Genomic DNA, 17,778 nt, shown 5'->3' with positions numbered 1-17,778 from the left:
GTAGACTCAAATCCCCCAGTGTTTCCTTGATACTCTTCTCTCCCGGTTCCTGTTGTTTTCTGTTGGCTCCTCCTCAGGCTCTTGTTCTGTCTTACCATCTACATTCCACTCCATAACTGAGGGTGTGTCCCAAAGTTGAATCCTGCCTGGATCCTCTTTTCTCTATACTCTTTTTTTAAACTTCACCTTCCATCTTAGAATCAATACTGTGTATTGGTTCTAAGGCAGAAGAGTAGTAAGAGCTGGGCAATGGGGATTAAGTGACTTGTCAAGAGTCACACTCTCTTGATGAGGTCATCAGTGACAATGGGTTGAATGACCAAGTCTAGACAGACGACTCCAATCCTAGTGTCTGTGTGTGTCTCTCTCTTGAGCTCCAGTTATTTATTAGACTTTTGAATACTTGAAACTATGTCCCACAGGCATCTCAAACAACAAGTTGACAACTGTGTAAATGGAATTAGCTCAAGCCCATTCATAGTTAAAACTCTAGCCACCAGAGATAATGTCATCCCCACCTCCCTTAGTGGGGAGGGGAGATGAGTTACCCACATGTGACAATGAATAGCAAATCAAGAACAAGGGACTGCCCTTTGTCCACTTGAATTAGAGGTGGACCCCCAGGAAGTGACGAAAGCTGCTGTCCTTCAAATATGATGGTAACTTCCTGTTGAGGCAGTTGGCACTTGGAACTTGGTGCTAAAGGATCTCTGCTGAGACCTAAGGCTGCTTCCACTCTGAATTGTCACATGGGTAAGTTAGGCTCACTTCTTTGGGCCTACCTTGGCGTTTCTAGGGTCTTTAACCTCAAGCAGGCTTCTTTGCCTCTCTAATTGCTAAGGCCTTGTGACTAGCGGCCTAGTTTAATTAGCCTTTTAACTCTCTCTCGGTCCGGCCTCTGCCTGTCCGGGCCAGCCTCTCCCTCTCTCTATTTCCCTATCTTCTACCTTCCCAAATTGTAAATAAACTACCATAAAACCCATCCTGACTTGGGTGTATTTTAATTATGGAATCAATCTGAATTACTGATTCCTAGCGACCACACCTTAAGTATAATATCTAATTTTCCCTCTTACATAACACAACTCATATTTCTCCCAAGACAGCTAGGTGGTGAAGTAACTAGAGTGCTAGACCTAGAGTCAGGAAAATCTGAGGTCAAATCCAGCCCCAGTCACTTAGCAGCTATGTGACAAGGCATGCTACTTAACTTTTGTCTGCCTCAGTTTCCTCATCTGTAAAATGGGAATACCAGCACCTACTTCTCAGGGTTATGGTGAGGATCAAATGAGATATTTGCAAGGTGCTTTGCAAACCTTAAATGCTAGCTATCATTATTACTTCATTCTGTTTAGGGCACCACTATACTATGAAGTTGCACTCTTGGTGTCATCCTCAACTCTTTTCTTTTTAATTTAAAACCCCTTACCTTTCTATTACAAAACTGAATAGTATAGAAATAGGTATTAAATGATAATACATGTATAACCCAGTGGAATTGCTTGTTGAATCTTGGAGGGGGTGAGGGAGGAGGGGAGAAAAAGAGCATGAATCATGTAACCATGGAAAAATAAAAAAAAAACCCTTACCTTCCATCTTAGAATCAATACTATATATTGATTCTGAGGCAGAAGCATGATAAGGGTTGGGAAATGGGGATCAAGTGACTTGCCCAGGGTCACACAGGTAGGAAGTATCTGAGCTCAAATTTGAACCCAGTACCTCCTGTCTCTCAATGGAGCCATCTAAGTTGCTCTTCCTCCAATTTTTTTCACTCTTTCATCCAATATCTATCAGTTGCAAGATCTTGTTTTCTTTCTTTGTAACATCCCTCACATAGCCACCCTAGTGGAGGTCCTCATTACCTCTCTTTCAATCATTGCAAAAACCTCCCGATAGCTCCCCTGCTTCATTTCTCTCTACTCTAATCCATTCTACACACAGGTGCAAAATTACCCAAAAATGCAAGCATGATTGACTATGCCACCCCCATAGTCAATACATTCCGATACATTCCCTATTACCCAATTTAAAGCCTTTGGCAACTTGCTCAAGAGCAGAATTTTCACCTTTGTTTTTGTACCCTTGTATACAAAGTAAGCAATTAATGGTTGATTGATTGAAGGGAAGAGAGCCAAGAAATCCCAATCATTTTTAAAGGTGTATTTTCCTTTATTAAAATAGAATTCAGATTTTATTTGGAATGTCATTTCTCATTTTGACAACAGGACTCTATTTGCCGAGATTGAAATTTTTGATAAAAATTTTTTTTTTTTCCACAAAAAAGTGATCCACCAGCAACTCCTAAAGATTATTGCTGTGTTCATGGCACACCAACCCTGATTAAATAATAGATCTTGAGGTACTGAAGTAATTTTCTTGGTACCTTTGTTTGTAGATAGCAGTTTAATGAAGAACTCTAAATTTAAGAGTTTCCATAGAGGGCAACTAGTTGGCTTCAGTGGATTGAGAACCAGGCCTGGGGACGGAAGGTCCTGGGTTCAAATGTGACCTCAGACAAATCCTAGCTGTGTGACCCTGGGCAAGTCATTTAATCCCAATTGCTTAATTCTTACCACTCTTACCACAAGGCCTCCTCCTGCCTTGGAACCACTACTTAGTATCAATTCCAAGACAGAAGGGTTAAAAACAAGTCTCCATAGGTCCATCCTGCCTTTGTCAATGACTAAATGTGTCACTGTGGGTCAAGTCACTGAATCTCCCAGTGTCTCAAGTAACTTCCCAGCACTTAAGGCCTCAACTACAGATACTATAGTAACCTCATTGCTAAGGAAATCACAGATCTTTGACAGAATATGGCTGGCTTTCCCAAGGTTGTATGGCAAGTAATGGATTTTCTACTCACATTGATAGTGATGTTGCTGTTTACTAAGGATCAACAGGAGCTTTCTTCTGGCAGGAGCCCCAGCTTATAGGTGTGTCTGCTTCATGTGTTAATGACAATATTGACACAACAACAAAAACATTATAATGGCAATTCTTGTCCAAATCATTATGCAAACTTTAAGGTTTAGAGAAGAAAAGGAACAGAGGGTCAAATGAGCAATTAGCCCATGAGAAGAGCATTAAAATGGAGAGGAAAAAGAATGTGCTAATGGAGATGGAAAGCTGACTGGCCAGAACCAAGAGAAGGCTATTTCCAAATTATTATGGACAGACTCCAGGCAGCACTGGCCAAGTAAAAAGCATCAAACGGTTTTAAGAAGTTTCAACCAGATGCTGAAGGATGTGGATTTGAATGAAGCCCATACTGGAGGAGGCTCTATTTCTCCCAAGAACTCAACCTAAACCTGGGAGGAGAAAGAGGGTGGATTAGAAAGGGCAGTGACCTTAAAGCTAGAATTTGGGCCTTCCAGAAAATAACAGGGAGTCTCTAGAAGTCTTTGACTTACATCATGCTAAATAACATGTGATGTATTCTTTACCTAACCTGTACATTGCCCAAGATTGCCATACACTTTAATAAATACCAGTTATGCACTTTGAACCTTCTGCAGTGGGCACAAATGAGGAAAAAAGTGGGTAATGGTAGAAATGTCAAACTACAAAAAATAAATTCTTTCCTCATTGATTACCGAATAATGGTAAATGGCATGGCAGGGAAGGGACCTGGCTGGAGAACCTTTGTTGACTGCCCTATTTTGTTTGAATGCCAATTCGTGTGTCAGTCCACTAGTATAGGACCTGGTCTCATAGATCAAACATAGGAAGACTTAAGGCACAGGGTGGGCAGTTAATGACTATGGGAAAGCATGCACCATGGCATAAGGATTATGGTTTTAGCAGCACAGTCTGAGAGCTAGAATGGATCTTAGAAGTTAACTACTCCAACTCTCTCATTCAACAGTTGAGGAAACCAAGGCCCAGAGAGGTTAAGCCAGGATTTAAATGCAGGTCTTCAGATCTCAAGTTCAGCTTTCCTTCCACAACTCTCTCTATATGTCAGTAGATGCATGCTAGTTTGACATGTCCCCACCTACTCATTTCCCTACTATATTCCACTAGGGAAGGGAGCACATCACCGTGGCCACTGGTATTCTATAACTACCTCTCTTCTATCACTGACTCCTTAACTCTGACTCTGAGGGGAACTATGACTCAGAAAGATAAATCTACTTGAGTAAAAGTCGCATTTCTCACCCCACCATCCTAGTTTTTATCATTCCCAAATTAACCTTAAGTGTTAATCCTTAGAAAACCATCCTAGATGAAGAAATACTGTCAAAATTATGGGAAGAAGTCACTTAAAAGCTCTTACTGGCTGGACTATGGGAGGGATGGCTTAACAGAAATTTATCAGACTTACTAGAATAACAATGAATTTTTAACACTGCAAGAAAATAAAAGATAATTTAGCTCAAATGCCTCTAGTTATGACTTACTGGGGTTTTGTTTTTGTCTGGCACAGTGGTTCCATGGTCATAGAACCCCAACACATATCAAGAACCTATAGCCTAAGAATTGTCAAAGCCTCTGAGATATTAAGTAATCTACCCACAGTCACAAAGTAGTATCAGTGCCATGACTTGAATTGAGGTTTTCCTGACTCTCAAAGTCAGCCTTTTATTCCTTCCATTGTGTTGCCCCTAATAAATGAACTTTTTGACAGTTCTTCTATTGAAGGTCCAATAGCTCTGATAAATCTGCAATGGCACTCTTACTATTGTTATGTTCAAATAAAGGAAGGTGGAATGAGGAGGGGATAACCGTTCAACAATGCTTGTTGAATTGAACTGAACCAAACTGAAGAATTCTTTCTCAAAATTGAATCTAGAAAGAGCCACAATTTGCTCTAGTAGCTAGAATGATTTGTTCAACTTGGTTGAATTGGAAACATGGTTAATAATTCACCAGACTTCAACTACCTTTCCCCCACACATTCTTTCTTATAAATACAAAACTTCAGGCCTTTGGCACTCCAGTTGAAAGGTTCTGACATTGCTCCAATATGCGTTTCAATACTGCAATATTGGAGAATAAAGCATTTTATTGGCCCACTTCTTCCTAGATGTTTCATGCATTAGCCATTTCCCAGGTATGCCTGACTGCCATAGCCAACAGAATGGCTTTTATGTGCAGTGCAGGATGTAGATCTCAGACCAAGCACAATAAAGCCTCACATACCCAGACTTCTCAGGCCCAGGAACAATTCAAATAAAGGAAATGCTGAGGACTGCTGTGAATCAAGCTTAGCATGAGAATCAAGTACAGATCTAACAATGACAAAAAACATAACCTAGACAAATACGTACAAGTGAATTGTGCTGACACATTAACCTGGGTTAACGAAAATGTTTGAAGAATGATGCATTTCCACCAAGTTTACTTTGCAAGAAAAAATGGAAATGTGTTCAGGGTTTACTCACTCTTGCTATTGGAAGGCTAATGGTAAAGGGCAATCAATCTTTGTGCAATATCCAACAAAAAAAGCAAGCCATCATCAGGTCTATAACTTACCAGTGGTTCTGGAAAAGTCCAGTTGGAGGGCAGTCAGAGGTGAACACTCGATGTTGGGCACCTAAGCTAACTTAAGACTCTACTAATGTACATTCCTGGAGGAAAATAATTCACCTCTAGAGGGAGATAACTAGTAGCATCCAGGCTACAAGGAATTGCATTAGTATGTTCTTTTTTAGGGAGTATCAACTATTCTAATTTAATACACATTTCTTCACTTTTAAGATACAGCTGCTTATACCCTAGTAATCTCTGTCACTAGATACCTCCTGAAGTCCAATATTTAATTCCAAAGAGACAATTACTATTTAAGTAAACCTGCAACTCAGGGATCCTAAGAAATTCCTTCACCATCCCCATTTTCTTCTAAATGTTCTAGGAGTCTTTGCATAATCATTTGGGAACCACAAATTACCTGCTCCTAACAGTCCCTTCATTAAGACCCAGGTGGTACAGAAGTCAGGGAGCACTGGGCTTATAATCAAGACCAGAATTCAAATCCAGTTTCCTATTTTGTGGTGTCATCTGGGCCCATTTTCCCCATTTCCTCAACTGTAAGATGTGGATCACAAGTGTTTATCTCAGAGTTATTCTATCAAATGAGATATTTGGTAAGCACTTACCATAGAGCCTGGCACATGTCGTTAAAAGGCTTGATAAATGCATATTCCCTCTTCCTTTCTCATTGCTAGTTTCCATACTGCATAGGTTCCCACATAAACTTGATTTAAATGCTTTCCCTATCCCACTACTATCCCTTCTCCATCCTATTATATAGGCTTTCATCTGCTATGCCTTTGCCTTTCTATTAGGCTAGCTCTTGGTGATCCATGTAAGCCAGAAAGTGATGTGGGTGAGGATTCAATCATGTATATATCATTTTCCTCTTCCAAATCCTGAGTCTTAATCTCTTTCTTACAGAGGACATTGCCCAATTTCAAGTCCATTACTAACAGCCACCCAACCCAGAGTAATATTTTTTAAACTGTTACGAAACATAAGGCCTGCTCCCTTAAAAAGCGTATTAAAATGGGGGAAGAGCTTGTTTTTTGTAACTTATGAAAACCACAACTGACTCTTCAAAAGTTACTGGTGATCTTGAACCTTCTAGCTTTGTGCTACATAGCAGGAAAAGGATCATTGCAAATATGTAGCAAGAAATGACACAGTCCTCCTGTTTTCACTGCTTTTTAATTATAGCAAAGGGAGAAACCCACTAAATGCTTTATGAATTTTTTTTTACTAACCTCATGATTCAAAATCCTTGTGTCTTAATGCCACAATGGAGAGATAAAAGGTAGCGCTTTGCTACAGCAGTATGCTATAACCAATAAAGTTCTAGCTTGCTTCCAAGGGTCCAAAGGGTTAAAGCTTACCTCCAGGACTCACAAAGTAATATGACAAGGACAACTTACTTCTCTGAGATTCAAATTATTCCACCTATAAAATGGGATGAGTGCCTTAATACTTACCTATTGAGTTGTGGTGGGGTTCAAATGATATCATGTATTAAGTACTTTGCAAAACTTAAAGCTATATCAATGTCAGGTTTTATTAACTGTCGAAATAAGCTTATGTCCTATTAATAGTATCCAATACACATTCAATAACTGATTCATTCATTTACTTTTATAACTCTAGAATATTCCTCTTATGTAGTCTCAGGAGCAGTAAAGAGATAAGCTTCTATGACTGGGGAGCAAATCACCTAATGCAAACCTCATTTTCTTCATCTGTAAAATGGGGATAATAGGTGTAGTACTCATTTCTCAGGATTGTTAAGTCAAAGAAGATAATATTCTATAACTCTTAAAAGCACTACACATGACAACTATTACATAGGTCATATGATTTTTACTATACAGCATGTATCTTGAAAGATATTGCACAAATAAATTAAAAGCCTTTCAGCTGAGACCTTAGCATGTAATATTCATGTTTTGCCTTTGGTTTCATGAGGGAGCCTACTGTAACTCCCCTTGTTTTAAGCATTTGGGGGTGACTTGGCCTCCTATTCCTAAGGCTGATCAATACAGAAGGTTTACTACGATAAAGCCATACTAAGTCATGATTTGCTATCAGGAATTGCTAGAATATCTCCACTGGCTTCTACTAGATATCCCTATCCTCTGAGGTTCTTTTCATTCCCTCATGCCTGATTCCATCTAACTTTAACTCAAAAAGACTTTATTTGATGTTATTTAACATTTTATTTTTGCCAATTAACTTGAGTCTTTTCTAGCAACTAGAACCTCATCTCTGTGTCTCTTGTTGCTTTTATATCTAGTAAGGAAGAACTGTGCCACTATAACTTCTTCATTAACATTCAATTTACTGTGTTAGTGAGACATTAAGAGCCTGAATTTTGCTCTGATGGCTCAAACGCAGAGAGAAGCAATCTCATCAATTCCCATTTGGGTGGAGGTTCTTTTATTTTAAGTAGCTCATAATAAAGCAAAACAGACCTAAAAGCAGCATAGGATTTTAGAGCTGGAAGGGAGATGCCATACAAGAAATCAGTTAGGGGATGATTAACTTGGGAAGAAAAAAAATCTTGAAGGGCGGTGGGGGGAGAGATATAATAACTATCTTCCAGTGTTTGAAGGGCTCCCATAGGGAACAGGAATTAGACTTATTCTCTATGGTCCCAGAATGCAAAATCAGGAGTAAAGGGTGAAAGTTGCAGAGGGTGGAGCCAGTAAAAAAATCCCTAATAATTACATCTCTCCAAAAGCGGAATGGCCTGACTCCAAAGGGGATAGGTACCTCTCCTCCTTGGGGGTCTTCAAGCAGAAGCTGTACTTTAACCACTTACCAGGTTTACAAGAGTGGTGATTTCTTTGATTAGCTGTACTAGATACTGAGGACCTTTTAACTCTTAAAATTCTGTGACTCTGTGGGACCTTTCAAGTCATTTACTCCAATCCATCATTTTACATATATAAATTGAAGCTGGTTCTGTACAGTTCTCCAAACTTAAAGCAAGGCCTATTTGGCCACTTTTGGAAAGGAACTGCCATCTATAAATAATGGAAGAGTAGTAACAAGGCCCTTTGCAAAGTCTGGACAATGTTCTTTACTGTTCCTCTGGGAATACTATAATTACTTAAAAAACGCCAGATAAGTCAGATCCGTGTGTATGTATGCACATATATATATATGTGTGTGTATATATGGTAAGTTACATATGTATAACTTGCCATACTACATGAAAAACATTTCTACTCAAGTGTCATCTCAAGATAGATATGCTTATCTTCTCCACTCATTCAAAGAAAAAGAACATGGCATACTGCTGATCTTAGAAAGTCCCTTCATAACATCATCCCAATCTATGTGTTTAAGTCACTGAAAAGGCAATATTTCTTTTCTAAGGAAGCAAACTTAAAACTTGCCTGAGAGAAATGAATATAGGAGTGTTTAAAGCAATACGAATTGTTTTATTTTAGAAACCTTTACCTTCCATCTTAGAATCAATTATTTTGGTTCTAATTATTAATTGGTTCTAAGGCAGAAGAGGAGTAAAGGTTAGATAATGTGGATTAAATGACTTGCTCAGGGTCATACATCTAGTTAGTGTGCCTGAGGCCACATTTGAACCTTCCCATCTGTAGGCCTGGCTCTCTAACCACTGAGCAAACCAGCTGCCCTAAAATAATGTTTTGAGAAAATTTGATTTGGGAATTTGGATTAGACAAGTATCACCCAGAGTTAGGTTTACTGCTGCCTCAAACTATGCCTTTAAAGATTTACAGTTTATTCAGGTTCAGATCAGCTGGGGTGTGAAGAAACTGATGTTAGAAGAAACATCACCCAAAGGGTGACTCCTCCATGGCATGCAACTAAGAGTAAATGAAAATAATGGCAATGAAAGAGGAAGCAGCACTTGATTAGCAAGCATGAGAGAATTTTAAAAAACCAATGGAGAAATGTTTGTTCCATAACTTCCTTTTCCTGTCTCCATGCACCATGACTTCCCTGCTCCCTATCTAACTATAACCTCACCTAGCTACTACAGTCTCTCCAGATTTGTCACTGATTTTGGTCCACCTTGATCCTCACTAGAAAATCTGACTGCAGTTATTCAGACACCAAAGAACTAAGAAAAGAGATAAGTTGTGCCCAGAAGTGTAATGTGAGATTGGAGAGTCTTGACACAGAGTTGAAGTTAACATACTTGGGTCATTCATATAATGCATCAGAAAACAAAACGAACAAATACACTTCCTGTGTGACAGGCACTTTGTGGCTGGCTCAAAATAAGTGAATTAATAAAATGATCAAACTTTAGAAAACTTTAGAAAACAAAAATAGATAGTTCATAATTACTTCATTCATACCAATACTTAAATACATATTGGTCCAAATAAAGGTCTTTATAAAGTGAGATCTTTTTGAAAGGAAAAAAATTGATATACACTGAAAAAAATAGAAAATTACTGTTAAAAATTACTCATTTGGGAGAAATCAACCAAAAGCAAATAAAAAAGGATTCTGACCTGTAGAAATATAAAGTGACATAACCAAGTTAGAAGGAATTCAGGGGAAGTGGGAAAATTGAGAATTGCAAACATGGGAAACTAGGCTTTCCTTGGCTGAGAGATAGGAGTTGCACCAAATAAAACACTCTCAGTCATCCATTCTTCTTGCTCCTCCTCCAGAGGACCCTGCCACCCTTTCAGGGCAGTTTCCATAACTTATAAATCCTACTACTTCCTATTATTTACTCCTTTCCCTCGCCCTCCAATTATTTTGCTCCAAATCACTGAACTCCATAGTCAGCTCTAAACTGCAAGCCAACAGCCATAAGATCTACACACAACTGAAAATCAGAACTCCTGTCACAGGACAAAGTATAAGCTTCTTAGACAGAAGAACTCCTACTAGAGATACCCTCCCTCCATCTAAATAGTCTCCTTGGGGATATGGGGGAGGGAAAATTTCTGCAGTAAAATAATTTCTTAAAATTGACACAATGGTAATTTTGTTGTCAAGATCCTGAGGTAGCCCATATGTCATAATTCACAAACCTGCTCCATTTCAGGGAAAACAAAAATTCCCTTGTTTTGGACAGAAAGACGGAACACATTTTAAATGGACTCTTTGTTTTAATTCACTCATTTAGGCACCTGCCATTACTAGCAAAAATTCCCAACATACACTATTCTTACTAACTTGGGGGAAACAACTTTCTGCTGTGCTTTATATATTTTTTTTTCCATTCAAATTGGTTTACAAAATATGCTGTATTTTTTAACTGTCCAATAAAAGGTACATGATTTAAAACAGATCCTATAGAAATGACATGTTATCAGTAATTTACAATTTAAAAAAATCCAGCCACAAAAAAAAATGTCAAAGCTAAAAACAAGATTTTGCTACGAATCAGTGCTTCTATCACCCTTCTGAAAGAGAAGTTATTTTTAATGTGATGTAAAGGCAACATTGAAGGTTTTTCTTTAAATTAACCACCTAATTTATCCCTAAAATTACAAAGAATCAAAGTCCCTTTACAGGTCAAGTGCAGTAAACTAGATGTTCTTTCAGCAGAAAGCAGCACTATAAGAAGTAACAGTTGTGGATGGAGTGGACTAGTTTTTCAGGGGCTGCTCCAAGATTAACATACATACATCAGACGTTATCCATCCAAGAGCACAGACACAAGTACAGACTGGATGTGAAGGAAGCATGTGTCACACTTGGAGCTGATAATGTCCGCTGTCTTTGTATCTTTCTGATTTGGATGACTTTTTAAAAACAATGTTCAAATCAGGTCATGTCAAGTGGCTGCTGCTGCCAAATGCCAATGGTGAATAGCATCACGATGAGGTATGAAAGCTCCACACATCCCACACACTTAGCAGGGTTCCCCAGGGATGTAGGGCAGCTCATCAATGGTAATTTTTCAAAAGGTTTACTTTGGGGGCAACTATGAATCCTAGTAAACAAGAAAAAAAAATCCAAAGCTGTGTGAAAGGGCGTGTTCAGATATAGAAATGAGCAGCCTTCCTTCAGAAACCATTGGCACAGAAGGGCAACAGCAAGTCTTCTCTGATCACGTCCCAACGTTGAATCCAGATGGCCAATGAGCACTGAGAAGAAACTATATTCAACTCCCATTGGCATTAAGCTCCTTAGCTTTTCATTGGAAGGTCCAGTCCCATGCTGTGGACCAACTGAGGTACTGTTTGTCAGTACAGATGAGGGGTCATCATGCACAAAGCAGCACCTCACCAACACAGCCAGATGTACATTAGCACTAATTCAAGAATGGCAGTACTAGTAAGGGGATGGAATAAAATCAACATGAAATTAGGAGAAGATCCATGCCCCCCCTTTAAATTAAAATAGTGCTGAAAAGGTATTTTGGGTGGGGATTGGGGGGTGAAGTGGGGAGGGGGGGGGACATAAGACTGGGAGCTGTGGTCAGAACTATATTTCACAGCTGGAAGAACCATAACACTATCCAGTTTTTCTGGTTATATCCTTATCCTTATTATTATTATTATTATTATTATTCCTGGTGTTAATATTAAAACAGATTAAAGATGGTCTAGGCTAAAAGTTATGTTTACAGCATGAATGTGTTAAGATCAAGCTGCCTAAGACCCCCCCCAAAAAAAAATCCTCAAGCAATCTTTAAATGGATGTTTTCTGACAGCCACAGAGAGTGAGAGCACCTAGGGAGAACTCCAATACCTTAAGGATCTTTGTCAGGACCACAAAGCCTGAAACATTTCTTCGTTAATGCAGAGACACTGCTTCTAGTCACATTGTGTTCAGGTCTGGGGAGATGTCATATTGGTTTTGATTCTGGGAGTCCTCATAATAGCATTAAAACTGAGCCACTTCCAAATCCTAAAATGTTCATGAGCAAAGGGGGAGCAACTGCCCTATATGCCCCTTTATCCCTTTTCCTCTAAGGGGACCTGCAACCCACTTCATGGTACTTAGACTTTCCAGGATAAAAATGTCAAATAATTCTTCATCACTCTTGACAACCAAAAAGCACATTCACCAAAGACTGAAGATAAAGGGGGAGCAGATGGCTTACTTTAATATCTGAAGAGTTGTACGAATAGGGGTTGGTGGGGAATTCATCAACCTCACTGAGGATTAATGCCAATTTGGCTGGAGAAATTCACCACTAATCCAAGGGGTTATTGTGGAAGAGCATGTGAAAAGAACTCTGAAGTACACACAATGTGTCTACATTTCCTTTGACTTGCAAGCAAGTTGTGTGGAATACAAGATAAATGTTAGTATTATCTTTTGTCAGTATAATTTTTTTCCATTTAAAGGGGAACAAAGGGACAATTTTTTTCCAACAAAGGCTAGGAACCATATTAATATAAATGTTCCCACACAACTCTTGTAAAATGTAAATGCTGATATCCAAAACCTATGGGTTTTCCATAAGAGGGTGGGCCATTCTGGTTATCCCTTTGTTAAGAGGGCATTCCACCACAAAGAGCCAGAGGTTTTCCAGATGTGTGTAAGAGAGCAGGTGCGCAAGGCAAGCAAATGAGCGCAAACAGTATTATGGAAAACATTGAGAAATTAGCTCCATGAGGGCTGCGGGCTCCACAAGAGGACTTGATCGAGTAGCCTGATCTGACACAGGAACATATAAGAACATTGCTTCAAAGTTGGAAACCTTCCATGGGAGCCTCACACTGCTGGAAAATGTACTGCTGCTGGTCAAGATCAACTGAAGGAGCGATGCTGCTATCCTCATCCTCTGTCCCAAAGTAATGCTCAATGAGATCAAAGGCCTTCTGGTAGATTTCCTGGTTTTCATGACTCTGTAGGAATTCAATTTTATCCAGACCTGCAAGCATGAAGTAAAACAAAAGGAAATGTGATAAGTATAGATTCTATGAGGCTCTATGGTCCCCAAAGAAGCTTTTTTACATAGGAATATTTCTATATGTTTATATAGCACTTAAAAGTGCTTTTTAGGGGGTAACTAGGTAGCTCAGTGGGTTGAGAGCCAGGTCTAGAAACAGGAGATCCTGGATGATCTGGTCAAAGATATAGCTGTGTGGCCCTGGGCAAGACACTCAATCTATGTTGTCTAAGCTTTACTGCTCTTCTGCCTTGGAACCAATATATAGTATTGATTCTAAGATGAAAGGTAAGAGTTTAAAAAAAAGTGCTTTTTACATATTACTTTTTCTGATCCTCACAGCAATCCTGTGAGGTAGACAGTAGAAGAGAAAATATGCTTTTATTAAGTGCCTACTGTGCACCAGGCTCTGTACTAAGTGTTTTACAAATAATATCTGTATTTTTTTTTTGGAAAATTTTATTTAAGTGATTTAGAATATTATCCCATAGTTACAAGATTCATGTTCTTTCCCTCCCCTCTTCCCCAACCCCCATAGACGACAGGCAATTCCACTGGGTTTTACATGTGCCATTGATCAAGACCTATTAACATATTATTGATATTTGCACTAGGGTGATCGTTTACAGTCTATATCCCCATCAACCCATGTGATCAAGCAGTTGTTTTTTCTTCTGTGTTTCTACTCTCACAGTTCTTCCTCTAAATTGGATAGTGTTCTTTTTCATAAGTACCTCATAGTTGTCCTGAATCATTGTACTGCTGCTAGTAGAGAAGTCCATTAAATTGGATTACAAATATTATCTTTTAAAAAAAAAAAAAAAAAAAGACCAAACCCTCCTCCCCACAAAAGACAACTTTACCTCCTATCTCAGAATCAACAAAGCAATTATTCTAAAGTAGAAGAGTGGGTAAGGGGTAGGCATTTGGGGCTAAATGACTTATCCAGGGTCACACAGCTAGGAAGAGTCAGGTCATATTTGAACCTAGGACCTTGTGATTCCAGGCCTGGCACTCTATTCACTGTGCTACTTAGCTGCCTCTGAGAAGTACATATTATTATTCCCATTTTATAGATGAAAAAATTGAAGCACAGGAGACCCAAAGTCTCAAAATCAGTAAGCAGAAGAGCTAGGATTTAACCCCAGGTATTTTGACTCCCAATCCAGGGTTCTCTACCTCAGCTGTTTCTACTAACTTCTATAGTAATTAAATATACGTGATTTCCACTGGTATAATAAAATACATACGATCCCAATAACTTCAGGGTTTTTCTTGATCTCTTATATTGTCTGCCTGAAAATCACAGAATGATAAAAGTATGCTATGCACACAGTTCACTTGATGGTAATGACTAGAGTACCATGTAACCAAATCCTTAAAATGCAGATCTACCATCTGGAAATACAATACACTTACACAACAGTGTGTAATTGCATCTGCCCGGAAGTGATTTAAGAAAGAAATGTTCAATGTCGTAATTTCTAACTAAGACTTCAGTATTCCATAATATTGTGTGCTATTGTAAAGACCAGGCAGCTAAATCAAAAGTAAGTTTAACAACTGCACCCAACCTCCCCACAGCCCAAACAGGAATATAATATAACAAAATGCTACATGTGAACCTATCACTATGCTGACTGGAGGATAATATCCCAAATACAACTGAAAAATTTTAAAAATAGGTTCTGCCAAACCTACATATTCTGAAAAGACACAACCAATATCTAAAAGGACTACCTGAAAAGTATTTGTTACAGGTGATCTGTGACATAATATTTCAAGGTCTAAAAAAATATTCAGTAAATCTCCTCAGATGTAGCATTGAGTCTTATCTCACAGTCAGTATACTTAATATGCAGTTAGAACTGTCACAAAGAGAAGCAGGAAATCTTTTCTAACCGTCATCAGAGACTAGCACAGACTTTAAAGTGGGAAGGGACATCAGAGATTATCTACTCCAAAGACAGTACATAATCTTATGATCCTGAAAAGCTTAAAATGTAAACCAGACTATACTGATGACTAGACACATGAAAAGATTAGAAACAAAAAAAGCAGAACTAAATGTACACATCAATAAATGAGTATTTTTTATTGCTCTACCTTTGTCTTCTATCTTTAAGGGAGATATCAAAGTTCTAACAGTAATGTAGGCCTGACAGCTTAAATTTACCTTCTCAGTGAACCAGTTTACAGAGTTAAAAGGAACTATCAGATTAGCAGGCAAGTAGTGGTTATCAGAAAGACAACTGGTCAGAAAATAAGGCAGAAAGCAAAGGGCAGGAAGAAAGATTTCAAGGCTAGAATTCAATTACCATTTTTTTCTCAGTTCATACATAAGACAGGGTGAAGAACTGGACCTATGATTTCACTGAATCCACAACCACTTTCCAAAGTGAAGAAACTACAGTTAAAAACTTAAGGTGGTCAGTATAGGTTAGTGAGAGAAATATGTCAGAACTCAAGAGTTGGCAGATTCTCCTGACTACAAATCTTCCTTCCAGAGGTAAAAAGGCAAGGCTAGACTGGAAGGCAAGTACAAGGCTATCCAAAGACCCACATATGGTTAGAAAACAAGATAGGAAATAGAGGTAGGTTAGAGTTAAGAAGCTTTGGTTATCCTATTGCAGAAATTCAATGTTACTGGTCATCAGGCAAGGATACTTGTAACATATGAGAAATTTACAGAGCACAAATGAGGAAAGGGGACCCAGAAAAGGTGAGAGGTAGCAACATAAGCTATTTTGGTCATTTACCAAATGATGTCTTACCATATGCTTCCTCAATCAATGCACAGTAAGGATTAATGCCATTGCCATTCCTCTTGGCCTCTTGCTCTCCAAGCCTCAAGATGTTTTCTAAGCCATTCAGGGCAACTTGTACAATCTTAGAGTCCATGACTGTGAGGAGATCACAGAGTGGTTTGATACAACCAAGATCCACTAGGTACCTAAAAAAACAAAACAAAAAGCACTTTATTCAAATTAAGAAAGAGCTTAGTATCTCTAGAACATGTGATACCTACCCCGCTGAGGTGGTAATGTTAATTTAGCAGATTAAAAACATTCAGCTGCCAGAAACAGTCATGCTGCTACTTATCCTAAGAAGGCTCTGTTAGGATTCTTAGAAGATGTTACTGAAATGGTACTTCCACAGTAGGAGAGTTGAATCAAGGGAGACAACACACAAATATAAGCAGAACCCATAAAAATTAATACAGGGCAGTTTGGGGGAAAGAGAGCACCAATAGGACTTGGAGAGAATCAGGAAATGTTTCATGCAGAGGTGGTATTTGAGCTGAATTTTGAATATATATCAAGTGATCTAGATAATTATGTCATTTGATTCTTGTAATGCTTAAAAATACAAAATAATCAAAAGGTGACACTATCTACCTGGGAACAGGAACATTATTTAATATTCATTGAACTAAAAAAATTTCCACTATGAATAAGTCATCTCTTACTGTATGTCATGTTCAAACATACTTCAAAAAACTTCTTCTCCTCCATCCAATATGCTTCCCTTTTTCTTTTCTACCTAGTAATTAATGTCTTTCAAAATATTTTTTTTGGATTACTGTACCATAGTAATCTCTTTTTCCTGAACTCATGCTAGATCACTTGTGATTATTAATTATTTTATAACATAGCTCCTGCGGTTTAACTTTTTTAAATCTTTTTTCATTTTATTTTTCACGTATTCACATTTATTGTCTCATTATATTGTAAGCTCCTTTAGAACAAATACGTTGTAGCACCTACAATGCATAGAAAATTCTCAAAAAATCTTTTGATTAAATTTAATTTGGACAAAGGATAGTTGGGTTGCAGAATGGATAGAGCAGCAGGCCTGGAGTCAGGAAGTCATGGGTTCAAATTTGGCCTGAGAAAATACCTAGCTGTGTGACCTCAGCTTCACTCCCATTGCCTAGCTGCTCTTCCATCTCGGAACTGATAATAAGACAGAAGGTTTTTTTAAAAAAAGGGAATTTAATTTGACCTTGATGGAGATAACATTAAAAAACAAACTAAACACAACTAGTAAAGGAATGAACTTTACCAGTGCTATATGGTACAACTGCGTTTAATACCTTTGAAAAATAATTTACTGGACCAGGAAAATAGGAAAGCATAGTTCCCTTTAAGCAAAGATATTCATTTTTTTGTGGTTGGCAAAATATTCAGTCCAGATATAGTATAATGTTGCAAATCTGAGCTGAAGAGGATTTCTGTTATTTTATCAGGGTTTTGATCAGGGTTTATCAGAATTTATGGGATTATTAGATCTTAATAATACATGTAAAACTCAGTGGAATTGTGTGTCAGCTACAGGCGGGGTTAGGAGGGTTTGGGGGAGAGGGAAAGAACATGAAAGGTAATTATGGGAAAATATTTTAAAAAAGAATTTATGGGATAAACTATATTATAAATATAGCATATAACTGC

General features: G+C 38.2%; 1 protein-coding gene across 2 annotated transcripts in view; it reads right to left on the bottom strand.

Annotated features, from left to right (window-relative positions):
• Positions 1 to 10,566: 10,566 nt before the first annotated feature.
• KPNA1 (karyopherin subunit alpha 1) overlaps positions 10,567 to 17,778 on the bottom strand; it is a 93,497-nt gene continuing 86,285 nt past the window's right edge. For both annotated transcript variants that reach the window (XM_044670052.1, XM_044670053.1), the window contains exons 13-14: positions 16,102 to 16,280; positions 10,567 to 13,309 (exon numbers count right to left, since the gene is read on the bottom strand). In XM_044670052.1, the coding sequence (XP_044525987.1) occupies positions 13,122 to 13,309; positions 16,102 to 16,280 (367 nt within the window). In that variant the 3' untranslated portion in view covers positions 10,567 to 13,121. The remainder of the gene's footprint in view (positions 13,310 to 16,101; positions 16,281 to 17,778) is intronic.

This window comes from Gracilinanus agilis, chromosome 3 (assembly GCF_016433145.1).
Source record: "Gracilinanus agilis isolate LMUSP501 chromosome 3, AgileGrace, whole genome shotgun sequence".
Lineage (NCBI taxonomy): Eukaryota > Metazoa > Chordata > Mammalia > Didelphimorphia > Didelphidae > Gracilinanus > Gracilinanus agilis.
Note: the sequence above shows the minus strand (reverse complement) of the source record. Positions and strands in the feature narration are given on the sequence as shown.